This window comes from Pseudorca crassidens, chromosome 3, assembly GCF_039906515.1.
Source record: "Pseudorca crassidens isolate mPseCra1 chromosome 3, mPseCra1.hap1, whole genome shotgun sequence".
Classification (NCBI taxonomy): Eukaryota; Metazoa; Chordata; class Mammalia; order Artiodactyla; family Delphinidae; genus Pseudorca; species Pseudorca crassidens.
This window is the reverse complement of record NC_090298.1, coordinates 94,453,182-94,480,800: the sequence shown is the minus strand read 5'-3', so window position 1 is coordinate 94,480,800 and position 27,619 is coordinate 94,453,182. Positions and strand designations below refer to the sequence as shown.

General features: G+C 36.6%; 1 protein-coding gene across 1 annotated transcript in view; it reads left to right on the top strand.

Annotated features, from left to right (window-relative positions):
* Positions 1–27,619, top strand: part of PGGT1B (protein geranylgeranyltransferase type I subunit beta) — a 56,791-nt gene that overhangs the window by 13,811 nt on the left and 15,361 nt on the right. The window contains exons 3-6 of the mRNA XM_067731464.1: positions 5,763–5,830; positions 9,584–9,735; positions 11,315–11,447; positions 24,364–24,409. Coding sequence (XP_067587565.1) covers positions 5,763–5,830; positions 9,584–9,735; positions 11,315–11,447; positions 24,364–24,409 — 399 coding nt within the window. The remainder of the gene's footprint in view (positions 1–5,762; positions 5,831–9,583; positions 9,736–11,314; positions 11,448–24,363; positions 24,410–27,619) is intronic.

The following is a 27,619-nucleotide window of genomic DNA, read 5'->3' as shown; positions in this document are numbered from 1 at the left end:
TCACAGTCCACCTGCAATTCCAAATAATCAGTTTACCATTTGGTTGGATGAAACACTATTAAATTTCTAATCTCTATGAGAGAAAATCTCCCACCTGCCTTCTGTTTAATTGCCCCGTTCTAAAACTAATCTGTGAAATTTAGAAAATAGATTTAAAAAAAACCACTTTTTAAATTATATAATATTTTATGTACCTTGTCTGGGTCTCTCTTGACATCCTGAAACAGTTATGTAAGGTGTGTCCTTTTACTAGGAAACCTTGTGTTTCTTGAGACCTGTGAGGAATTACTTCTATAGCCATAAAATATAAACGTCCATTTTTACCTTAAATCACCACATTCCTCTCTTGAATTCTCTTTGCTTATTGCAAAAACCTAACATTCAAAATGAGAATTAGAAAGTTAAGAAGATGACCAAAACAAGTTTTGAACTATATTTAAGCAGCATGACCACCATTAGTAATATGATATTTTAGCCCAAGAGTTGTCCTTTATTAGAAGCACCTAAATATAATTTTTTAATGTATTTTTATTTTATCATTCACAATAAAATTTTCTCCTAAAAGAGGGGAAACACATTTTCTTATGAAAAGCAAAATAACTGCTGATTAAAATGTCTTTTTAAACTCATTAAAGTTTTACATTCTACGGGTTTATAATCATTTTCTTTGCTTTTTAGAGAATATCTAAATGCATTGTCTTTTTGATGCTTGACATATAATTGGTGTTTATATGAGCTTAGTAGTAAAATCCTAGGTTGTAAATGAGATATGATGCAGTCATCAAGCAGGAGTCAGCCTTGTAGCTTAATAATTGACTTTCATGTGCAAGCATGCAGATAAAGGGATTGTTTTCCTTATGGTTGATAGCTAAACATGTTATATTCTCTAATAACACATCCCTCTACGTGCTCACACATAAATACACATATATGTATTATATCCATCTGCATATGCCCATTTTTGCTATTTTCCTTTTCTTTCCATAGACCCAGTTTCATTTTTTTAAAGTAATCTGGGTTTTTTTGATACATAGCTATCTAGACTGCTTCCATAAAACAAGGAAACTAGTTTGACTTTATGTATGCATTCACCAAATCAGTGGTTCTCAATTCTGACTGTGTATCAGACAGGGATTATTTTTCTTTCTTATATATGATTGTTCAGGCCCTACTGTGAGAGTTTTGATGTGGGCCGAGGTTAGGACCCAAGAGCATCTATATTTTTCCAAACTGTACTTGATTCTGTTGGTCAGCCGGATCACACTTTGTTCGCTTCGTTATTACTGAATAGGAACACTAGATGGTGCTATCTAAAAACCTCCAAAGAGGTTTAAACTGTATCCTGAATTTGCATGCAGTTGTAAATTTGGAATAAATTGCATGTTTATATTTTAATAATTATCATGAATAGGTAAGCTTACTAGAATTATAAAAGAACGCACAATAGCAGACAAATCTTGACAGGAACCAGAAAGAATGGCCTAATGAATTTTTTAAGATGATGATATGTACTCCATTTTGAAAATGGAAGAAAAGGTATTTTTATTTTAAAGAAAACGTTCCTTGATAAATTGTAACAGAAGCTGTTAATTTCCTCCTATTTCACTTTTGATAACATCTAATTAGCTGATGTTAAATGGTTACTATTTATTGAGCCTTAGTCACTGTGCTGAACACCATCTAAACATGCCCTTGAACCTTTAGAAGAACCCTGCTAAATATTGATTGTAGTATATTATTGTTCCTAGTTCAAAAATGGAGGGAACCAGCTCAGAGAGGTTGTTACTTGCCTATAGAACACAGTGCTAGCAAGAATAGGATATTGAGTTTGATTCCAAGTGTCCATGCCACAGCTCCTAACCTTATGTGGTATTTTTCAGCATCAATATTTCTGCTAGTTTTCAGAAAAGTTAATAATTTAAGTGACATAAAAACACAGAAATGAGCAAATAGAAATTCCATTCATTTATTTCTAAGGAAATAATTTCATTGAGAAACAGATATTTATTAAACCCCTACTGTATGTCAGCCTCTGTAAGGCTGACAGAGGCTAACTAAGTTACTTAGTTAGCCTAACTAACTTAGTGGGGGCTCCAGAAAGGCTTCCTAAGGGAAGTATAAACTCAGACCTGAAACGTGGAATCAGAGCTTTCTTCCATCAAAAGTAGAAATAGGATTTGATTTTCATAGAAAACTATCAGCAAATCAGTAGCTTGAAAGGATAACTTTTAAAAAGGCAGTCTGAAGGAAATAAAACTGATTGCAAAAGTTTTAAGTCATAATAGGAAAACATTTTAGGCATCAGATCAAATATAGAGCCTAGGAAAATATACCTTTTGACGCTACCCCTCGCCCAATTAAAGATGGATTAAAACAAGTGACGATAAAAGGATAAAGGCACCCATGGCTTGGTAAGGAAGGGATAATTTAATTTTAGATTTTAAAAGTACAGTGTTAACATCCAATTTGGAGTATTGGAAGGAGTATTAGGCAGAATTCTAAAGATGTTGCCCCCTCTCCCACCAAAATTCCTGTTCCCTGGTTATTTAATCAAACACTGAGTTCTACAGAATTTGCAGGTGAAGTTAAGGTTACTAATTAGCTGACCTTAAAATGTGGAGATGGTCGATGAGTGTTATACATACAGGCACAGTATAATCACATAAGCCCTTAGTAAAGAAGGCAGAAGAGTCAGAGAACTGCAGATTAAAGAGGGCAAAAGAGAGATGCTGCAGAAGGGGAAGCCAGAGAGAGTCTAAGCATGAGGCGGATTTGAGCACCATTGCTGATTCTGAGATACAGGGGCCCAGATGCAAGAAATGGCAAGAGTGCCCTTTAGGAGCTAAGGGGGTCCCCCAGCTGACAGCTAGCAAAGGAATGGAGACCTTAGTCTTAAAACCATAAGGAACTTGATTCTGCCAAATAACTTGAATGAACTTGAAGGCAGATTGTTCCCCAGAGTCTCTAATAAGGAATGTAGCCCTACCAGCACGTTGATTTTTAGCCTGGTGAGACCTGCCTTGGACTTCTGACCTTACAGAACTGTGAGATGATAAATGGGTGTTGTTTTAAGTTGCTAAGTTTGTAGTAATTTGTGATGACAACAATGACTAATAAAGAGAACAAAATTCACCTTTAATCGTATCCTCCTACACAGTATTATTTTATTTATTCTCTTCCAGGCTTTGATGATAAGCCCACTTCGCCTAATTATAAACATAATACACATATATTTTTGTATCCTGCTTTTTCTCTTAACTTGAGCATATATATTTCTCTATGTTACTATGTAGTTTTCCCTAATCATTACTTTTCATAGCAGTATAATGTTCTTTTGAGTATAGTATGTTATATTTAACCTGTTGGATTTTTGTGTCACTTCAAAATTTTTACCATCACAATACTATAGTGAGTGTTTCTGTGCATATGACCATCTCATATTTGAAGTTACTGGAGTGGATTTTCAGGTGTATCATTACCAGTCAGAAGGTATGAGCCTTTGTATAACTCATTATATATTGGCAAGTCTTAAATGGCTTACCAATTTAAGATTCTTAAGCAAAGATAAGAGAACCACGTTCATCAAAATCGTTATCACCATTAGATAACATTCTTTTTTAAATAATTTTTTTGTTAATGGGGGAAGATGCTTGGTGGAGAGTTTTAAATTTAGGGATAGTTTCCTAAATTACTCAAAGAATTAATGTATAAGCTACTATTCTAAGTATTTCAGGTGTATAAAGCTGAATAGTTTATAGTACCTGAAAACCAGTTATTATGATTAGTCATGTACCAGTCATAAGAGATATGAAGCTAGTTCTTCACCTCGGAACCTGTTTTTAAGTCAACTTGGTTTTTTTTGTTTTTTTTTTTTTGCGGTACGCGGGCCTCTCACTGTTGTGGCCTCTCCCGTTGCGGAGCACAGGCTCCGGACGCACAGGCTCAGCGGCCATGGCTCACGGGCCCAGCCGCTCCGCGGCATGTGGGATCCTCCCGGACCGGGGCACGAACCCGTGTCCCCTGCATCGGCAGGCGGACTTTCAACCACTGCGCCACCAGGGAAGCCCAACTTGGTTTTTTTTTTATTAGCAATGCATGTACAGTCTGTTGGTACTACGTTCCTACCTTCTATTTTTATCATGCTGATTTTATAATAGTTCTCAAAACCATAATTATTTTCTTATTGTGGGTATGACCATTTTTTTCATTTATATTTTTTAATTTTTTTTCCAGCTTTCTGGAGATAATATTGACATATATATAAATTTAAGGTGTACAGCATGATTATTTGATACACATATATACTGTGAAATGATTACCACAATAAAGTTAGTTAACACCTCCATTCCCTTTACATAATTTCCTTTTTGTGTGTGTGGTGATAAAATTTAAGATTTACTATTTAAGGTCTTAACTTCCAAGTATACAATACTGTATTGTTAACTATAATCACCATGCTGTACATAACATTAAATCTCCAGAACTTATTCATCTTATAGTTAAAAGTTTGTACCCTTTGGCCAACATCTCCGCTGCCAGCCCTGACAACTACTATTCTACTCTCTATTTCTGTGAGTTCAGCTTTTTTAGATTACACATATAAGTAAGAACATACACTATATGTCTTTCTCTGTCTGGTTTATTTCACTTAGCATAATGCCCTCAAGCCTCATTCATGTTGTTGTAAAAGGCAGGATTTCCGTCTTTTTGATGGCTGAATAATATTCCTGTGTGTGTGTGTGTCTGTTTGTGTCTGTGTAACACATATGACATTTTATCTGTATATAGCTCACATTTTCTCTATCCATTCATGCATCTTTGGACACTTAGGTCGTTTTCACGTCTTGGCTGTTGTGAATAATGCTGCAATGAACGTGGGAGTACAGATATCTCTTTGAGATAATGATGTCATTTTGGGGGGGATATATATACCCAGAAGTGAAATTGCTGGATCATGGTGGTTCTATTTTTAATATTTTGAGGAACCTCCATACTGTTTTCCATAGTGGCTGCAACGATTTACATTCCCAGCAGTAGTCACAAGAGTTCCCTTTTCATGAATGTAGATATTTTCTTTGTTAAGTTCCCAGTTATATTCCATTGACATCTTGAAAAATTTTAGGTAGGAAAAATATCAGTGTGAGTAAACATAGTTTGAATAACTAGAGACTAAGTGCTAACTTACAGTGTTCTTTTGTACTTCAAAGCAAAGTATTGGACTTAGAATGAAGGTCTAATACTAAAATACAAAGTACATATATTTTCTGTGACTGTAGAGCAGTTTATACCTTTACCTTGCTCCCCTGTAAAGAAGCCATGAGTTAAAGTAAAAAGGCACTAGATGGGACATGAGGTTTCTAGATCCTTTTATGTTGCTAACCAGCTATTACCTTGAACATGTCACTTAACATCTGGGCTTCTGCTTTCTGTTCTGTAACATGAGGGATTGAATATGTTGATGACATGAAAATGGTCATTTAGGAAAAGTATGAAAGCATTTTGTACTCAGTGAGTTAGGCTTAAATTAAAGGTACCTGGTAGGAGGTCATTGGTTTGGTTTGGACTGGTTTGGAAATTAAATGAAGAAATTCCCATAAAGCTCCTAGAGCAGACATTCAGTGTTGCCTAGCATGAAAATGGAGACAGTGACAAAACTTTGGTACTAAAATACTCTGTTTCTGAGAGACTGTATAACTGAACTGCTTTAGAATCTGTACAAAAATAAGGTACATTTAAAATAAGTACCTATTTTTATTTTCCAGGATCAAATCTAAATCGCTGTGGTTTCCGAGGCTCTTCATACCTGGGTATTCCATTCAATCCATCAAAGGTTAGTTCTCTTTGCATTAGGAGGAAGGAGGAGAGGGAGTGGAGAGATTTTAGTAAGAAAGAAAACTAAGAAAGTAACAGAAAGAACCAGGCCTCCAAGTTTCAGTGTAGCTAAATACTGTCTAATACTGTGTGTTGTGAACTGGAACTTTTTAAGGGAAAGCTATACCCACCTTACTTCTGGAAGAATGCACAATATATAAATGAACAGAAATTCCTGTTGTTAAAAAATTGTCTTTCTTACTATCGTGTGTGTGTGTGTTTGTGTAAAAATTATTGGTGATTTCTTGGAGAAAATGGAAATAAAGCACTCAAGAACATGATACTTGTTCTCTAAGAAACCAATGAACCGTGTGTTACAGAAGGACTTTATATTTGGTTCACATTTCTTAGGAATGAAAGAGGAAGCTCTTGCTAAGCAGTGATTGGAGACCCAAGTAGTGATGAATTATGATGACATTCCTGACGGTAGGCAGACTGTCTTCAGACTTATAGGCAGAGGCTTTGGTACCAGCACATGCAGGTATAGAAAGCAGTGAATCCTAACATATGAGAAGCTTTTTTTCTTCTTCAAAGAAGCAGACCCCAAACAAACTTTTGTAGGTGTTTCATCTGTGCGTAAAATATTTTTCTACAATAGAAAGCAGAGCAAAACTTCATCATTTTGTGGAAAGAGACCTCACAAAATAGAAACTTTTTCCTTGATGGGGGTCAGTCTGCTTATATAATGGTTACAAGCCAATATCTGGCTACACTGAGTACATCAAGATTTATATCCCTTTCCAAGCTGAAGGTAAATGACATGTTGCCAGTTTTTCCATACTCTGCTTCAAAATTTTGGAATAAATAGCAGTGAGTTTGGAAAAGGTGACATGATTTGATAGAGGCACTGCTTCAACTTTCTTCCTCTGCCCTAAGCTGTAGACCAGCATGCCTGTGTCAAAGTCATATGACTTTGCTAAGGTGTCTCCAATCATGTATGCCAATTGCTTTTAACAGAGAATCTAGAAACTAAGGATCCATAAAAATTGTCCTTTTTCCCCATACATATAATACTTTCCAACTTAAGCCAGTCCTGAATAGAGGTAGCTCTCCATTTAGTCATAATGGACAGGATATCTAAAAGTCATGGCACTGATAATAATGACCATTATACAGCACCATACCCTATACAGATGTATACTTAAACTTGTTGGGGTAAAACAGTTCTTTGATAACATTACTTTTAAGAGACAGCCCCCTTACTCCCCTCACCCCCTTCCAAGGCATTTTCGAAACAAAAGGATAAAATGTAAGGAGAAAACATTTTTTGCCTTTGATTCACAGAGTCTCCTGAAACCCATTTTGGGCCCTTAATTCATCGAGACCCTGGCATTTTCTGGGGAAGCTAGGTCTCACTCCATTCTGTGTTGCATTAATCTGAATCTTGAGTGTTAGAGGGAGCTAGAGACTCTAGCTGGAATCATATAGGGCCACAAGGAGTTGTCACTTAGGGTGGTGGCTGAGAATCCAGGAGACAGATGAAGCCAAGAGAATCTGAGGAGGCACATATGATTTTTCAATACAGTATGTAAATAGTATCTTCGCTTTTTCGTCTGAAACCACCTATGGGCCATTCACTTACCTGAAAAATGTCCAGGACCTTTAGTGGCCATAGAACACTTTTTGAGAAACACTAATGGATCTTCTCAACCCCCTTTTCTCACTGTTTTCCTTCAACAAATCCCATATTCTCTATTAAATTATGTACCGTCCTTAACACATACTACATAGCCTGGAATCTTCCTTCTCTGCTTTCCTTTTACTTTTTCTTCTACCTGTAACGCCGCCTCTTCATCTGTACCTAATCAAACTCCTCTTCTGCTGCAGAAAACAATCCTTTATCCAGGTATTATTGTATCTCCATCATGACACATACAGCATTCTACTTTGTACTGTACTTATTCAAGTAGCCCTCTTCTCCCTTCAAGGTTAAGGTCCACATTTGATTTCTGTTCGGACTCCGCACAGTGTTTTTAACATAGCAGATATTTAGTGTGAGTACCAAAAAATGAAACGCTACAGGATTTCTAAGAAGGCAGTTATAAATGTGGAATAGGATATCCAGGAGTATTAAAGCTTGAGTTCTAAGGAGGAGCTCAGAATGAAAGAAATACCACGGTGAAAATTTGCTTGTCATATTTGTGAGACCATATAAGGAATTGTATATGTAAGGCTGGGTAGGTGGGGTGAGTTCAGATTATAGAGGATATTGAACACCTTTGCAAACTTATTCTATGAAGAACTACAGAAGGTCAGTGAGCAGCAAAGTATTCTGATTAAGTCACTAGTGGTTTCAAGACCCTTGAGTCGTGACTCCAAAGAAGTAGTGGCCCTTTTGATATTTGCCTTGCACTTGCATCATCATCAGTAAGATAACTAGCATCTGTATAGACAGTAATTTTATTTAATCCTCAGAGTAACCCTGTGAAATAGGTACTAATATCTCCATTTTCCAGAATGAGAAAATGCAGCAGTGAGTAGTAGAGCCAGGATTTGATGCCTTACAGTAGTGTAGAAGCTAACATTTATTGTAGAAAGCAGAGGAGTCTGTTTTAACCAGAATCTTGGTACAAGCTTCATTTTAACTTTCTAATGTTATGGGCAGTTATTCTAGTATTTGAAGCAATTATTGATGAGCCCAAACTAAAACAGAAGGAAATCCTGTGAGAAAGATGAATTTAAAATACACTCTTATTCTATCAAAATTAAAACTTTCTTAAACTGAGAAATAGTACAATGTGAAATTTTACATTTTTTAAGTGAAATCATCTTTTTAAAATAACCAAACAGGATTGGCTATTTGAAAATAATTATAAAACTTTAAATGCTTTGTGTATTGCAGAATGTAAAGTTACTTGGTTTTACATTTTTACTTTTACTTTAATAAGTTTTTTAATTAATTTTATCTATACCAGTGCCAGCTAGAGTCTACAGGATTTCCTACAAGGCGTCACATATTTTATAAACCTTAAGAGGCTTTGATAACTGTTGATAGTTTTGTTGAAACAGTCAAATCAGTGAAACTAATCTAATAAATATTCTGGTTATATGAGTTTCCTAGTTTGACTCCCCAGCTCTGCCTGGGCAATTACTAGTCTAACAGTCTTCACAAAAGACTTTTTGCAATCAATGCTCATTTGGTAATTTAAACTTTAAAAATTAGATTGTTTTATTTCTAGAGAATTTTTCAATATTAGTATCTTGAGCTCTTCTTTGCATTTTTTTGTCATTCTAAGTGTTAATATTATTAGAGACTCAAATAATTAAACCATATGAGAATAGAATAATGTTTTTCAACTGTATTGTTTTGTAGGATTTTTAAATGGTGATCACTACTGTGGTATTTAATTTGAATTTGTACAGCATAAAAAATAATTATTTCTACATGCTTTTCTAACTTTATAAGACTTAAATTATAAGTGATATGGTTGGTCAAATAGGAAGTTGAAATAATTTGGCTTATTTGAATATCAGATCTACTTCCATAAACTTGAGGATAAAATTGAAAATTATGTAGCCTGGAAAGTATGCAATAATACTTATGTTGAGACATACACGAAATTGAGTTTTGTTTGTCTCTATCAGATGTCTATGCAAATCAGTATAAACAACATTTAATTTTACTGTTTACTAAAACCTCTTGTCAAATTGCATAATGAAATAAGATCTCATTTCAGTTTTCTAATTAACATTATATTAATTTTGAATCTAGAATCCTGGAACAGCTCATCCTTATGATAGTGGCCACATAGCAATGACCTACACTGGCCTTTCATGCTTAGTTATTCTTGGAGATGACCTAAGCCGAGTAAATAAAGAAGCTTGCTTAGCAGGCTTGAGAGCCCTTCAGCTAGAAGATGGAAGGTATGGGTCATTCTTCGTTACTTGTCTTTTTTTTTTTTAAGAAAAATCATTTGGAATTAAAAATAGATATAATCCTATACTAGAATTGTAGAGTTTATCATAAACTCTTATTAGAACCACCTAGAGTTCACTGTATACATACGGTTTAAGTGCCTAATCAGTGAAATATTTCTTATGTGAATGAAAATAAAAGTAATCACAATAACAGTTCCATTTTTTCTTAGTTCATTTTTCTTTTTTTAAAGGCGATAATGGATCCATAAATAAATGGTTTAATAGTTTCAGGATTAGGATCTACTTTAATTTACATTCTGGGTAAAAAAAATGGACATTTTGAAGCAGACATACATTTAATCTAAACTTTTATGCCTTAAGACATAGTGATGGGGGAAAAAGGGATGAACATTGAATATTATTATATTCTAGTGTAGGTAGTTTCTGTGATATTATTAAAGGATAGAAAAAGTAGTGAGTTCATTAATATTTGATGGTTTGAGTGGTGTGTCTAACAAAAAAAAAGTTTTAAGGTGAAACTTTTTTTTTACGTTTAGGAAGTGATAAAGCAGTAGTGATGCTATCTAAAGAAAAGACTTTGCAAACAAATCCTGCCACGTTGTTATAGCTGTAGTCCATCTACTGCTGTGTCTATTTTCCTGTCAGTATTTTAAAAACACTGCTGTTGATGAGGGGAAAATTAGTGGAAACATATAAGATAAATTGACATTAATTGGAAATACTATAAAACTAAATATTTACCTCAGCAAGTACATGTGACTAATTTCTCAATAGTTCATTATAGTCTTTGGTCACTGCTGTCTTATCCTTATTTATAAATAAAAGAATAGATATGAAATACAAACTATTATGTACTTCTCTAAAACTAATTAAATATGTGAAAATTAAATTAAAACAATATGATCGGGGCTTCCCTGGTGGCGCAGTGGTTGAGAGTCCACCTGCCGATGCAGGGGACGCTGGTTCATACCCTGGTCTGGGAGGATCCCACGTGCTGCAGAGCGGCTGGGCCCGTGAGCCATGGCTGCTGGGCCTGCACGTCCAGAGCCTGTGCTCCGCAACGGAAGAGGCCACAATGATGAGAGGGCTGCGTACCACAAAAACAAAAACAAAAACCAATATGATCAGTTAATTAATGGTTATCTATATATATACATTGAGAAGAAATTTCACATAAGCAGAACTTGGGCTTGAGAATTTCTTACTACCCAATAGGTCCCTGCTACTTTTTCTGCTATTAATTCTCAAGCCACTGTGCCATAGCTTTCCATGGCTGAGAGCAAAGAAACTTACTCTGAGTGGTGGCATCTGGGAAAGAGTAACTGTGGTAGTATGTTAAGCTACCCAGAAATTGAACTTGGGAGTACAGTGTTGATTTAGAGATAGTTTTATATTATTCAAATTAATAGTCCTTTATTGAATAATACAAGTAGTATATGGTTTTTAAATCTGTATTTAGTGATAGCTTTTTCTGTGAGTGAAGACATGAAGTAGGTGTTTCTAACTAACCCCCCTACAAAAAAATAAATTATAGTACAGTAAATCATATGGTTATTATTTTCAGTTTTTGTGCAGTACCTGAAGGCAGTGAAAATGACATGCGATTTGTATACTGTGCTTCCTGTATTTGCTATATGCTCAACAACTGGTCTGGCATGGATATGAAAAAAGCCATCAACTATATTAGAAGAAGTATGGTGAGTTGTGTTGATAAATTGACTCTTTGTTTTAAGTTATTACTGCTGATATATGGGGACTGGGGCATGCCTCATCTCTTCTAGCAATAATTTGGAAATAAGGATAATAAGATTGCTTTCTGGGTACATCATATATCAGAATAGCCATTTAAGAATAATATTCAAGGAAAGTTTGACTCTTTAGCCATTAAATTTTAAATGTAATCTGATTGTGTCCAAAGAAACTGTCTTTAGCAGAAAGACATTAGTCAGCCTTAGAAGCAAAAAATAGCAAAATCTCAAAGGTAAATGTTGAACCTATCTTAATAGGGATCATTGGGAAGTCGCAGCCAAGCATAAAGGAGAATTACAGTGCCCTTGGTGAGATTATTCCTATATTGTGTGTGAGGTGTGAGTTCCTTAAGCTATTTTGACTAGCAAGATTGACTAGGCTGACAGTAGATTTTTGGATCACTTTTGGTTTCTTAATACTTTTATGTGGGTTTTTTTTTTAATCTAAGGTTTATTTTAAGGAGAATATCAAGTAGAAATTTTATTCTTTCACACAATACAATTTAATCTTTTTATCAACAATAGTAAGGAAAACTTAGTTTAGTCTCAGCCAGAACTATCCTTTGCTCTACTTTTTAGTCTCTCATATACAACCAGAGAAATAGAAGTGCTGCTTCCCAGGTCTATTTTACTTCCTAAATATGAAATTTTTATAGATTAGAATATTTTAGGCTGTTAATTCAACTTTTACTAGTCCATATTTCAGAACAAAAATGTAAGTTCTTAGAGGAATGGAGTTATTTTTAATTGAATGTGTGAATGTGAATCAGATTTTATAGAATCTATAATAGCACAGGTTTTTAAAAGCCTGTGGAGGCAGAAAGACGAAACCTTTAAAGGAGTTTTAACATCTTTATTGGAGTATAATTGCTTTACAATGATGTGCTTTATAAAAGGAGTTTTAAGAGGAAAGGAGGTTTATGTTATAGACAAAGGTGGGAGATATACATTTTGGCATGAATATTGCAGAAATAACACCATGTTCTTCTCAGTGCATTGTATTTGGAGGTACAACATGTTAATTTGCTCTGTTATTGGTGATGTTAACTTTAATCACTTGGTTAAGGTGGTGTATGCCAGATTTTCCTCTGTAAAGTTAGCATTTTTCCCTTTGTAATTATTTAGTATCTCATGGTGAGATACTTGGAGACTGTATAAATATCCTGTCCCTCATCAAACTTATCCACTAGTATTGGTATGCATTGATATTTTCCAGCTCTATCATTCATTCTGTAATTATCAGTTAAAATTCTATAGTTATGGAAAGCTTTCCCTTCACCTTTATCTACTTATTTATTTAATTTAAACAGGCACTCTAGATTCTTGTTTTACTCAATGGGTTATTATCTGTAACTATCATGATTTATTTTGATGCTGTCCCAGATTCAGCCAGCAAAAACCCCTTCACCCCTTCAGCCAGCAAAAACCCCTTGTGCCCTTTTGGTGTGTCCCCTTCATTCTTTGAGCACCTCCTTGTCTTGTGGTACAAGATATTCCAGATTCATAGTTTAATTTCCCAGCCTCAGTTCTGAAATTGGTCATTTCTTCAAGGAGTTCTAGTTCTTATTGGAGGATGATGTTTAGAAACCACGATTTGGGCACAAAATGTGCTTATTGGTGCTGGGATATCACTGCTTCTGGCCCCTCTCTCAGAGGTAGGAAATGTATATATATATACACAGACATCCCCCTTACACACTTATACACATCTATATCTTTTTATCTATCTATCTATCAATCAAAAACCGTGAGTTCACACTAATACCTCAAATTTTAATCCAATACCACTAGGTTCATTTTAACCTTCCTTTTTTCATTTGTAACTCCCTTCTCAGAGAGTGACAAACCTGTCTCCTATTATCCAGAATGCATTGGTTCTTTTTGTTTAGAGCCTGAAGGTATATAGTCAAAATGTTATATTTAAGAAACACTTGAGTTACTTCTTTTATTCCCTCCACCCCCAACCTTTAGTTTGTTTATGTTAACTTATTTGAAATAAAGTTGTTTATTTGTTTCTGTTTGGATTCTATTTTAGGATTCCCCCCAACTTTGTTGATTTTATTTCTTTAATATGTGAAATATTAACTCGGTTTTGAAAGTCATAACTATACAAAAAGTTATATTCAGAGATGTGTAACTCACAGGGCTTCCTGTTCCTTCTATCTCCACCCCTTTCCTAACTCCCATGTTTGCCACCTTGTTCCCATTCACTCTGTAGGTAAACGTTCTCATTAGTTTTTGGTTAGGCCTCCCTGTACTTCTTTTTGATGAACAGATATGTACATTTTTATTTCTGCTTTCTTACTCAAAAGAGTACTTTTTTCAGTTTGCTTTTTACATTTAACAATATAGCTTGAAAACCACTCTATATCAGGTCATAGAAATTTTCCTCATTTCTTTTTTAACAGTTTTGTAGTACTCCATCACGTGCACATGTCATAGCTTTTTCCAGCTCTTCTATATATAGGCTACATATTTTCCAAATGCGAACAGTGTTGAAATTCATACCTTCTACATGTGTGCTTATGTATTGTTGGGGATATAACTTCAGAATAAATTCCAAGCAGTGGAATTGCTTAATCAAAAAGTAAATGCATATGGGGGGATTGGTTCAAGGTGGTGGAGTAGAAGGACATGCCCTCACTCCCTCTTGCGAGAGCACCAGAATCACAACTAACTGCTGAACAGTCATCGAAAGGAAGACACTGGAACTCACCAAAAAAGATACCCCACGTCCAAAGACAAAGGAGAAACTGCAACGAGATGGTAGGAGGGGCGCAATCACAGTAAAATCAAATCCCATAACCGCTGGGTGGGTGACTCACAAACTGGAAAACAGTTACACCACAGAAGTCCACCCACTGGAGTGAAGGTTCTGAGCCCCATGTCAGACTTCCCAACGTACGGGTCCAGCAATTGGAGGAGGAATTCACAGAGAATCAGACTTTGAAGGCTAGCGGGATTTGATGCCAGGACTTTGACAGGACTGGGGGTAACAGAGACTCCACTCTTGGAGGGCACACACAAAGTAGTGTGCGCATCAGGACCCAGGGGGAAGGGGCAGTGACCCATAGGAGATGGAACCAGACCTACCTGCTAGTGTTGGAGGGTCTCCTGCAGAGGTGAGGGGAGGCTGTGGCTCACCATGGGGACAAGGACACTGGCAGCAGAAGTTCTGGGAAGTACTCCTTGGCATGAGCCCTCCCAGAGTCCACCATTAGCCCCACCAAAGAGCCTGTAGGCTCCAGTGCTGGGTCACCTCAGGCTGAACAACCAACAGGGAGTGAACTCAGCCTCACCCATCAGCAGACAAGTGGATTGAAGTTTGAACTGAGCTCTGCTCATCAGAGCAAAACCCACCTCTACCCACCACCAATCCCTCCCATCAGGAAGCCTGCACAAGTCTCTTAGATAGCCTCATCCACCACAGGGCAGACAGCAGAAGCAAGAACTACAGTCCTGCATCCTGCAGAATGAAAAACCACATACACAGAAAGATGGACAAAATGAAAAGGCAGAGGACTGTGTGCCAGATGAAGGAACAAGATAAAACCCCAGAAAAACAATTAAATGAAGTGGAGATAGGCAACCTTCCAGAAAAAGAATTCAGAATAATGAGAGTGAAGATGATCCAGGACCTCAGAAAAAGAATGGTGGCAAAGATCGAGAAGATGCAAGAAATGTTTAACAACAACCTAGAAGAATTAAAGAACAAACAAACAGAGATGAGCAATACAATAACTGAAATGAAAAATACACTAGAAGGAATCAATAGCAGAATAACTGAGGCAGAAGAATGGATAAGTGACCTGGAAGACAGAACGGTGGAATTCATTGCCACAGAACAGAATAAAGAAAAAGGAATGAAAATAAATGAAGACAGCCTAAGAGACCTCTGGAACAACATTAAATGCACCAATATTTGCATTATAGGGGTCCCAGAAGGAGAAGAGAGAGAGAAAGGACCCGCGAAAATATTTGAAGAGATTATAGTCTAGAACTTCCCTAACATGGGAAAGGAAATAGCCACCCAAGTCCCAGAAGCGCGGAGAGTCCCAGGCAGGGTAAACCCAAGGAGAAACGTGCCGAGACACATAGTAATCAAATTGCCATAAATTAAAGACAAACAAAAACTATTAAAAGCAGCAAGGGAGAAATGACAAATAACATACAAGGGAACTCCCATAAGGTTATTAACAGCTTATTTCTCAGCAGAAACTCTACAAGCCAGAAGGGAGTGGCATGGATATTTTAAAGTGATGAAAGGGAACAACCAACAATCAAGATTACTCTACCTGACAAGGATCTCATTCAGATTCGACAGAGAAATCAAAAGCTTTACAGACAAGCAAAAGCTAAGAGAATTCAGCACCACCAATCCAGCTCTACAACAAATGCTAAAGGAACTTCTGTAAGTGGGAAACACAAGAGAAAAAAAGGACATACAAAAACAAACCCAAAACAATTAAGAAAATAGGAATATACATATTGATAATTACCTTAAATGTGAATGGATTAAATACTCCAACCAAAAGACACAGGCTCACTGAATGGATAGAAAAACAAGATCCATATATATGCTGTCTACAAAAGACTCACATCAGACCTAGGGACACATTCAGACTGAAAGTGAGGGAATGGAAAAAGATATTGCATGCAGTGGAAATCAATAGAAAGCTGGAGTAGCAATATTTATATCAGATAAAATAGACTTTAAATTAATGAATGTTACAAAAGACAAGAAAGGACACTACCTAATGATGAAGGGACCAAAATCCAAGAAGAAGACAATAACAATTATAAACATATATGCACCCAGCATAGGAGAACCTCAATACATAAGGCAGATGCTAAAAGCTATAAAAGAGGAAATTGACAGTAACACAATAATAGTGGGGGACTTTAACACCTCAGTTACACTAATGGACAGATCATCCAGACAGAAAATTAATAGGGAAACGCAAGCTTTAAATGACAAAATATACCAGATAGATTTCATTGATATCTATAGGACATTCCATCTGAAAACAGCAGGTTACACTTTCTTCTCAAGTGCACATGGAACATTCTCAAGGATAGATCACATCTTGGGTCACAAATAAAGCCTCGGTAAATTTAAGAAAATTGAAATCATATCAAGCATCTTTTCCAACCACAACACTGAGATTAGAAATAACTTACAGGGAAAAAAAACCTTAAAAAACAAACACATGGAGGCTAAACAATATGTATTGAATAACCAAGAGATCACTGAAGAAATCAAAGAAGAAGTCAGAAAATACTTAGACACAAATGACAACAAAAACACGATGATCCAAAACCTATAAACAATCTAACTTTACACCTAAAGTAACTAGAGAAAGAAGAAGAAACAAAACCCAAAGTTAGTAGAAGGAAAGAAATCATAAACATCAGAGCAGAAATACATGAAATTGAAACAAAGAAAACGGTAGCAAAGATCAATAAATCTGAAAGCTGGTTCTTTGAGAAGGTAAACAAAATTAATAAAACTTTAGCCAGACTCATCAAGAAACAGAGGGAGAGGATGCAAATCAATAGAATTAGAAATGAAAAAGAAGTTACAACGGACACTGCAGAAATAGAAAGCATCATAAAAGACTGCTACAACCAACTCTGTGCCAATAAAATGGACAACCTGGAAGAAATGGACAAATTCTTCAAAAGGTATAACCTTCCAAGACTGAACCAGGAAGAAATAGAAAATATGAACAGACCAATCACAAGTAATGAATTTGAAACTGTGATTAAAAATCTTCCAACAAACAAAAGTCCAGGACCAGATGGCTTCACAGGTGAATTCTATCAAACCTTTAGAGAAGAGCTAACACCCATCCTTCTCAAACTCTTCCAAAAAATTGCAGAGGAAGGAACACTCCCAAACTCATTCTATGAGGCCACCATCACCCTGATACCAAAACCAGACAGAGATCTACCAAAAAAAAATTACAGACCAATATCACTGAGGAATATAGATGCAAAACTCCTCAACAAAATACTAGGAAACAGAATCCAACAACACATTAAAAGGATCATACACCATGATACAGTGGGATTTATCCCAGGGATGCAAGGATTCTTCAGCATACGCAAATCAATCAATGTGATACACCGTATTAACAGATTGAAGAATAAAAGCCATATGATCATCTCAATAGATACAGAAAAAGTTTTTGACAAAACTCAACACCATTTAGGATAAAAACTCTTCAGAAAGTGGTTATAGAGGGAACGTACCTCAACATAATAAAGGCCATATACGACAAACCCACAGCAAATATTATTCTCAATGGTGAAAAACTGAAAGCATTTCCTGTAAGATCAGGAACAAGACAAGGATGTCCACTCTCGCCACTATTATTCAACATAGTTTTGGAAGTCCTAGCCATGGCAATCAGAGAAGAAAAAGAAATAAAAGGAATCCAAATTGGAAGAGCAGAAGTAAAACTGTCACTGTTTGCAGATGACATGATACTATACACAGAAAATCCTAAAGATGCCAGCAGAAAACTGCTAGAGCTAATCAATGAATTTGGTGGAGTTGCAAGATACAAAATTAATGCACAGAGATCTCTTGCATTCCTAGACACTAAAACGAAAGATCAGAAAGAGAAATTAAGGAAGCGATCCCATTCACCATTGCCACAAAAAAAGTTAAATACCTAGGAATAAACCTACCTAAGGAGGTAAAAGACCTGTACTCAGAAAACAATAAGACAGTGATGAAAGGAATCAAAGATGACACAGACAGATGGAGAGATATACCATGTTCTTGGATTGGAAGAATCAATATTGTGAAAATGACTATACTACCCAAAGCAATCTACAGATTCAATGCAATCCCTATCAAACTACCAATGGCATTTTTTGCGGAACTAGAACAAAAAATCTTAAAATTTGTATGGAGACAAAAAAGACCCCGAACAGCCAAAGCAATCTCGAGGGAAATAAACGAAGCTGGAGGAATCAGACTCCCTGACTTCAGACTATACCACAGAGGTACAGCAATGAAGACAATATGGTACTGGCACAAAAACAGAAATATAGATCAATGGAACAGGATAGAAAGCCCAGAGATTAACCCACGCACCTATGGTCAACTAATCTGTGACAAAGGAAGCAAGGCTATACAATGGAGAAGAGACAATTCCTTCAGTAAGTGGTGCTGGGGAAACTGGACAGCTACATGTAAAAAAATGAAATTAGAACACTCTCTAACACCATACACAAAAATAAAATCAAAATAGATTAAAGACCTAAATGTAAGGCCAGACACTATCAAACTCTTAGAGGAAAACATAGGAAGAACACTTCGACATAAATCACAGCAAGATCTTTTATCACCCACCTCCTAGAGTAATGGAAATAAAAACAAAAATAAACAAATGGGACCTAATGAAACTTCAAAGCTTTTGCACAGCAAAGGAAACTATAAACAAGGCGAAAAGACAACCCTCAGAATGGGAGAACATATTTGCAAATGCAGCAATGGACAAACGATTAATCTGCAAAATATATAAACAGCTCATGCAGCTCAATATTAAAAAAACAAACACCCCAATCAAAAAATGGGCATAAGACCTAAATAGACATTTCTCCATAGAAGACATACAGATGGCCAAGAGGCACATGAAAAGCTGCTCAACATCACTAATCATTAGAGAAATGCAAATCAAAACTACAATGAGGTATCACCTCACACCGGTCAGAATGGCCATCATGAAAAAGTCTACAAACAATAAGTGCACTGCAAGACCCTTGCACTGTTGGTGGGAATGTAAATTGATATAGCCGCTATAGAGAACAGTATGGAGGTTCCTTAGAAAACTAAAAATAGAACTACCATATGATCCAGCAGTCCCACTACTGGGCATATACCCTGAGAAAACCATAATTCAAAAAGAGACATGTACCCCAATGTTCATTGCAGCACTATTTACAATAGCCAGGACATGGAAGCAACCTAAGTGTCCATCGGCCGATGAATGGATGAAGCAGATGTGGCACATATATACAATGGAATATTACTCAGCCATAAAAGGAAATGAAATTGAGTTATTTGTAGTGAGGTAGATGGACCTAGAGTCTGTCATAGAGTGAAGTAAGTCAGAAAGAGAAAAACAACTACCGTATGCTAACACATATATATGGAATCTAAAAAAAAAAATGTTTCATATGAACCTAGGGGCAGGACAGGAATAAAGATGCAGATATAGAGAATGGAGCTGAGGACACGGGTAGAGGGAAGGGAAGGCTGGGGCGACGTGAGAGAGTAGCATTGACATATATACGCTACCAAATGTAAAATAGCTAGTGGGAAGCAGCTGCATAGCACAGCGAGAGCAGGTCAGTGCTTTGTGACCACCTAGAGGGGTGGGATAGGGAGGGTGGGAGGGAGACTCTAGAGGGAGGGGATATGGTGATATATGTATACGTATAGCTGATTCACTTTGTTATACAGCGGAAACTAACACAACATTGTAAAGCAGTTATACTCCAATAAAGATGTTAAAAAAAAGTTCAAGAAGATTTCTCAGAAGGGAAAGATCTGAGTTTCCAGATATCCTGAAAGGACCACTGAGGGCCCATTATAATGGATGAAAATAGGCTCAAACCCAGGAACATTACTGTGAAATTTCATAACACTGGAACAAAGGAAAGATCCTTCTTTGCCTTGACTCTTAGAGGATGTTCTCCACCAAAACAAAAGAGTAAACCAAGAAAGAGGAAGAGATAAGAAATCCAACTCAGGTGAAAAACATAGGAAGTTCCAAGGTTGATAGTGAAGGGAAGTCCCCAGATGACAGCTCTGCAACAGTGTGGAGAGCACTCAACCCAGATAGGACAAGGATGGAGGAGTGGGGGGCTCTGTTCAAGACAAAGACAGACATTGGTAGGTGTCTAATGGTGGTTGACTGTGTCTATCAGAAGCTGTGTCTATTAGACGGTCAGTACAAAGTAAAACACACAAATGGGGGAAAAGGTAACAGTTAATTTCAGGAAAAATAAGAAAATAAACAACCATAGTCCACAATGCTCAACTGTGAATTGTATTTTCGTAGACAGGTTACATAATCACAGAAGTTGATTTAAGCAAAGTGTAGTATCCTCGGAGCATGGGGCACAGGAACAGAGGGGAATGGGGTGTAAGAGAGTTGGATGCTTATCTACCATAATAAATGATAGAATATGCCTAAAAGTCACAATTTAAAACAGTATGATCTAGGCATATTATTTGGAAGCACCAAGATGTATACTCCAGAAGAAATGGCCAAATACTGAAAAGTGGTTGCCTCTGGAAAAGGGTACTGGAGGAGTGTGAGGAATGATGCAGGGAATCACTGTTTTGTTATAAATTTTTGTTATAAATTTTTCAGTACCATTTAACTTTCTAAATGATGAATGTATATACCTTTGATAAAATAAATTTTAAAAAATGTTATGCTTTTCTAGGGTTTTATTTTAATAATTTTTAAAAAGCATATGTTATGCTTTTTTCAAAATGAAAAAATAAAACAAACATAAAGGAAAAAAAAAGAATTACCATATGACCCAGCAATCCCACTGCTGGGCATATACCCAGAGATAGCTATAATTCAAAAAGACACATGCATCCCAGTGTTCATTGCAGCACTGTTTACAATAGCCAGGTTATGGAAGCAGCCTAAATGCCCATCGACAGACGAATGGATAAAGAAGATGTGGTACATGCATACAATGGAATATTACTCAGCCATAAAAAAGGAACGAAATTGGGTCATTTGCAGAGACATGGATGGACCTAGAGACTGTCATGCAGAGTGAAGTCAGAAAGAGAAAAACAAATAGTGTATATTAACACGTATATGTGGAATCTAGAAAAATGGTAGAGATGAACCAGTTTGCAAGGCAGAAATAGGGACACAGATGTAGAGAACAAAAGTATGGACACCAAGGGGGGAAAGCAGGGGGTATGGTGAATTGGGAGATTGGAAATGACATATATACACCAATGTGTATAAAATAGATAACTAATAAGAACCTGCTGTATAAAAAAAGTAAATGCATACATAAAGTTTATCAGATATTGCCCATTTTCTCTACAAAAGGTATGAACCAATTTATATTCCCACCAGTGTATGAGAGTGCCTGTGTCCACACAGTGTCACCAATAGAATGTGTTTTCACACGGTTTTTATTTTTACCAATATGATGGGTGAAAAATGGTATCTCAGTGTTTTTAATTTGCATTTATTTTATTAGGAATGAGTTTGACCATTTTCTTAACTTTAGGACTGTACAAAACCAGGCCACAGGCCAAATTTAACCTGTAGTCCCCAGTTTGCTGACCCCTACTTGTAGTCCATTATTTTTCCTTTTTCTTTAGGTATTCCAATTTAGTGTGTTTTCTTTCTTTGCTTATCTTTCATTTCAACCACTTTCTCTCTGACCCTTTTTACTTCTTTATCTCATTTTTATTCTCTTTGCTGTTTTCAGCCTTTCTTAAATGTCACTTACTGTGTTTTCCTGAAATCATTTAATTTTTATTTCTTCCTACTGTTTATCCTTTTCATTTTTTAACGTTAAATCTCTTTTCATATTCCCGAATGCTTATTTGAGGATATGCAGTTGAGTTTGGGGTGCTGTATTACAGTTTTCCTTTGCTTTATCACCATTTTTTGGAGGTGAAGGCAGATTTTCCTATACTGGGATGTTTTCATTCTGATTGTTGTGTTTTCATCTCAGAGTTACTTTGTGTAGATTTGTCTTTTTCTGTTTAGTCATTAGTGGATTTTTTTTTTTCTTACAAGAATTCCTAGTTTAAGAGTGCCCTCTTTTCAGTGCAGAGAAACAAAGTATGATTTCTTTAATTTAGAGTGTCTTTTTGTTTGTTTGTTTGTTTAGTGATTGGGGAAGTTTTGTGAGTTCTGTGATTTTCTGGTAGGAGAAAGGTTCTCTTTTGTTTCCCGGGTTTTTGCATTTTGTTCTTTGGAGTTTTCATTTATTTGGTCTTCAGTGGGCCCTTCTCCCTTCCTTTTTTAACGGTCTTCACCAGACTTATGCCCATTGAATGCTGCCACCTTGACTTGCACACTCTCCTCGGTCTTTTCTCTGTAGTCACTGTTCAGTGTTACCAGAGCTCCTACAGTACAGCATCCTCACTTTGCCTGGTAGTGCCAGACTGTAATGATGGTCTTGCAGGCTGAAATGATGTACAGTGATTTTAATCATCAGTGGGAAAAATGACACTTGTTCTGTGACCTTTATAATTTTTTGCCAAAACATTAAAAACTATTACCGTTATAAATGTACACAGAATTTTTAAATGGTAAAACCAATGTTTATTTATTAGTACATCATAATTTAAAACATTAGCAATATTGAAAATTAAAGTGTTTTCTGTGTAAAAACATTCATCAGTAGTAGCTTGAACAGCACTGTTTGTCTTCTCATTATATAATTTATAATATGGAGCAGGCATCTTTTCTGTCTTGGTAAATGATCATACTCCTTTCTAAGTTTGTATCAGCTTCCAACATTCTGTCCTTTGCATTTTCATTGTGAAATATCTGAGAGTTCCTTTTATGTGAAGTTTTTGCCAGCATCTCTTCTCTAGAACATCTCCATCTTTTTCATCAGAGCCACTTTCCTCATTTATGTAGATATTTCTTTCGCCTTCACTTGATTTTTCTGACTGCATATCTAGTCTCAATCAGCCAGCACTGTCATGATAGCTGTTTCTTATATTACTCTGTTTGATCTCAATTTCACTTTCAGTGTTAACTGCTTTTCATTTCTTTACTGCACTTTCATCTTTGGTAGCCAATCTCCTTTTTTGATTGTTTTTAAAACATCATGTGGGTTTATCACTAAAAGACAAAGAGACAGCACAGCCACATACATTGCTGTCTGTGTGAACTGAAAAACATGTGCAGTGACCAATTACTACAGACTTTGAAAAAGGTGACGTGATTGGTCACTGATTGTGATACACATCTATTATGTATGTAATGGTTTGTGGACTGAGGAGCTAGCAGCAAGTTTGTACTTTATGCAGTTGCTAACTGTTAATATATTGTTATTACTGAAATTTGAACCATACTATGTTACTTAACTAAGCGGGGGTACCTGGAATTTGTGTATATTGGAACTGTGCAAAGCAAGGATTGCCTGTATTTCACACTGAGGCTTTTCCTAGTGATTTAAGCTAGTGATTTTAGGTAATCTCAGACCTGCCATTAGCGCCCCTCCTCTCTCTTCCTCACAAGTTTTCATAGATTGCCCTTGCTCTCTGCAAAAGTATGTCAGGAGTGTGGGATTTGATGTTTCTTCTTCTGTAGAAAGGAAATTTGAAGCTTGAGCATGTCTTCTAGCTTTGACAAGGTTTCAGTTTTATGTAGTTGTATTGTTCTTATCCTGTTTTGATTTTGTGGGATATGTGGGGAGATTCAAATTTAGGCAGGCACCATTATCATTGGCTACCTAAGAGCCTCAAAATAGATTTGTGTTTATAATGTTATAGGAGTATAAAATCCTTACATTTTCCTTAAATTCATATATTCTTGAAAGTGAGAGAGGAATAAAGGTTGGGGCTTCTTATTGGGTAGAAATTAAATATGTAGGTGCCATCTTTGGACAGTATTCTCAGAATATGCCTAGTGCATACATTTACTGATTTGGCTTGGTGAATAAGACAAGAGCAGGTACTTGAAAATGCCTAGATCTATTTCATTGTGGGAAAGAGTGCATATTTTGAAAAATATAAAGGAGAACTAAAATTAGATCAAGAGACAAAAAATGAGCATAATGACAACTTATTTATTTATTATTATTTCCCTGTTAAACTGAACATATTTTTCTTTTTCAGTCCTATGACAATGGGTTGGCACAGGGAGCTGGACTTGAATCTCATGGTAAGGCATCTTAAAATAAATGGACATGTAGTTTCTTTTGTTCCTTCAAATAACATCATGGTATCTTCAACACGTAGGACCTCAGAAGTCTGTCTCAACTCTTGGTGCAGCCTGACTGTCTTCTTTCCTACTTCTCTCTGTTGACACTGCTGTGCCAACTCGAGCCTCTCCTAGGTCAGTAACCATTCAGAGATTGTTCAGACCAGAATGTTCAAACAGTACTTTCTGGTGATCATTTCAGCTGTTAGTTGCATGAAAACATCTTGGGATGATTTAAAATATTGTTAGAAAACAGCACGTTTTCTTCTTTGGTGTAATACTAAAAAGCTAGATACAGAATATTAAACATGAATCAATGAATTTGTGAAGAAAAATTTTTTTTTACCTCCTTAATATAATTGTCCTAAGTCATAGTGATAAAACATTTTGCCACATAGCATATGTTCACTGCGTACATTAATACAGTTTCTCCTTTCACACTTTTCCTCAATTTTGGCAGAACCAGAGTGAGCGATAGTCACTTAGTTTGTCAAAACATCAATAGCCTGAACTCTTTCAAGTGGAATATATCGTGTAGAAGTAAATGCACTTCCTTGCTCCTTTTTTTTTTTTTAAAAAAAGAGCCCAGATCAGGGAGGCTCTCTGAGTGAAATCCTTGTTTCCTCTTCATCACAGCAGTGTTTTTGTGCTCACCTGTGTGTCCATCCCTCTGCTAGCACGATAGAGTAGAAAGAACACATCAATATTCAGGTCTCAGCCCTAACACTAGCTATGTGGCTTAGGCCCCTTACTTAATCTCTCTGAGGATTTCCTCATCAACAGAGTAGAAATAATTATATCTTTCTTTAAAATTATTTTTAGAGATACGAGGGAAACTGGTTTGTAAACTGTAAACCATGTATAAACATTTTTTTAAAACACATTCCTTGTGCTTTCCCTAGGACCTGTCCTATCAGGTATCTCTTCCCTCTCTGACATTTTCACTCCCTCCTTCGGTGGTATTTGTAGAGCATACGTGTCACTAAGGGGCGTATAGAAAACTGTCTTGGATTTTCCTCTGAAGCCATACTGTAATTAGGACATCATAATTCTTGTGTATGTCTATATGAGATTGGGGGTGGCAGTAGCAATTATGTCACTGGTCATCACTACTTGGTAAGGAGGGATATACTTGTAGTTGCACAAAGAGGAAATCTGGCATCTATAAGAATTTCTGAGAAGACGAGGTCTGGGCTCACTATTGTAAAGGATGTTAATGGGCACTCAGGCGGAGGAGATTCTTTGCAGTGCAGGAGACCTGTGGAACAAACACTGTTGTTCCCCAGAAAATGGGATTACGTTCTCTGGGATATGAAACAGAGAGGGCCGCTCAAACATGATACTCTCTGATGGAAAAAAAGTCTTGCTGAGTCACACAAGTAGTGATTTGGAGTCAGTATGACTCGAGTAGGATCACACCCAGCAAGATCATCATTGATGGGCTGTGGTTCATGCCAAAAAGCTTACATCTTCCTTTTACACTCTTTTTGTCTTGGTAGATTTAAGGTCTAAAGCCCGAGAGGAGGGCTTCCTACGCAGGGTGCCACAGTACAGGGTGTGCTGCAAATGGGCTATAGGCATGCCAAGCTATTGCTGCCTGAGCCTTTGGAGCAGCCAAGACCTAGGCGTCTAGAGCTCCCGTTTAGGTACCAGGAGCTCGCTCCTCAGGTCACCGCTGTGTGTTCTGCAAATGTCAGACGTTTTAATGTTCTTGTGTGCTGTGAGGTTAGATGGGCTGAGAAGTACTACTCTAGAAGGCTTTGGTATAGCCTCCCTTCCCTATCTTATCACTGTCTACACTGGCAAGAGAAACCTCTTTCTAAAAAGTAGTCTTGCAGATTGGGCACTCTGAAGTCATGGTGTTCTCCCTTTTTCTCCTTTTATTAATCTTTTTAGAATAGTGGTCCAGGTATACTATTTGCCCTTCTACACAAATGGCTTGTTCTTTAATTTTTCTGTGTAAGATTCAGCAACTTAAATGAAATATTTCTTTTAAAGTCATGAATGGTCTACATTTCAAATCCAGTGTCTTCTCATTCCTCATCTTCTTATTTATTGAAGCAAATGAAGCTGTTAGCCTCTTCCCCTTCTTTCTTGAAGTATCAATTCCTCTTGTCCTTCTTCCTGACAAGTTGTTTCTGGCTCCTTCACAATTTTTGTTTCTTCCTCTCACCTCTTTATCTTAGTCCAACTTCCTTCTTTTCATTGGATCATTCATCTTTCTAAATATCAGGACTCTTATACTTGCTATTCCTTCTATATAGAATCCTCCACTCCCATCCCTAGCAAACACCTGGCTTCACTTCACATCCTTCAGGTATTGGCTCAAATGATATTTTTGGAAAAGCCCCCTTTTTAAAATTGCAAACCACCCACAAACACACCTCCTGTTTAGAGTTGCAAACCAACCACAGATACATACCCCATTGTCTGTCCCCCTTTCTGGCTTTATTTTTCTCCATATCACTTTTATTTTATTTATTTGTTTATTGTCTGTCTCCACATAATATATGCCTCATGAGATCAGAGGTTTTGGCCTATTTTATTCACTGTTTTATCTCCCACACTTGTAACACGTGGCACATAGTTAAATGAACTAACAGATGGTTCCCTGTCAATCATCCCTGGGGTGATGGCACCCACACTTTGTTTCCAAATCTATACTGTTGCTTCTGAGCTGCATACTGCCTTTCTGTGTGCCTGCCAGGCAGAGCTAGCTACCTTTATATCTCTCAAGCTGCACATTTTTAAAAACCATCATTCTGCTCTTTCCTTCCTTCCAAGTCTGTTTTTGCTATTCAGGAATGTGGAACTATTCTGATCTACTGATTTTTCAGAGAGCCAGAAATCCAGAATTTGGGGTGTTTAATCTCCTGTTCTGTTTTTTGTTGTTGTTGTTCTTAACTTGCCAGTCACACCAGTCCTCCATTAGTCACCAGTTTATAACCTTTTACAGACTTAAAAGGAAAAGAATTTATTTATTAAGCAGCTGCTCTGTGCCAGCTAACAGTTTTCTCACTTAATCCTCACACTAGCCCTCCGAGAGTGGACATCTTGGTATTAGTTAGATTCAATCAGAAGCAAAATCACTATGAATATTAAAGACTAGGAATTTATTATAGGAGTAAGATTTTACATGGTTGTGGAAGAAGATGGAGAAGTAAGGCCCTG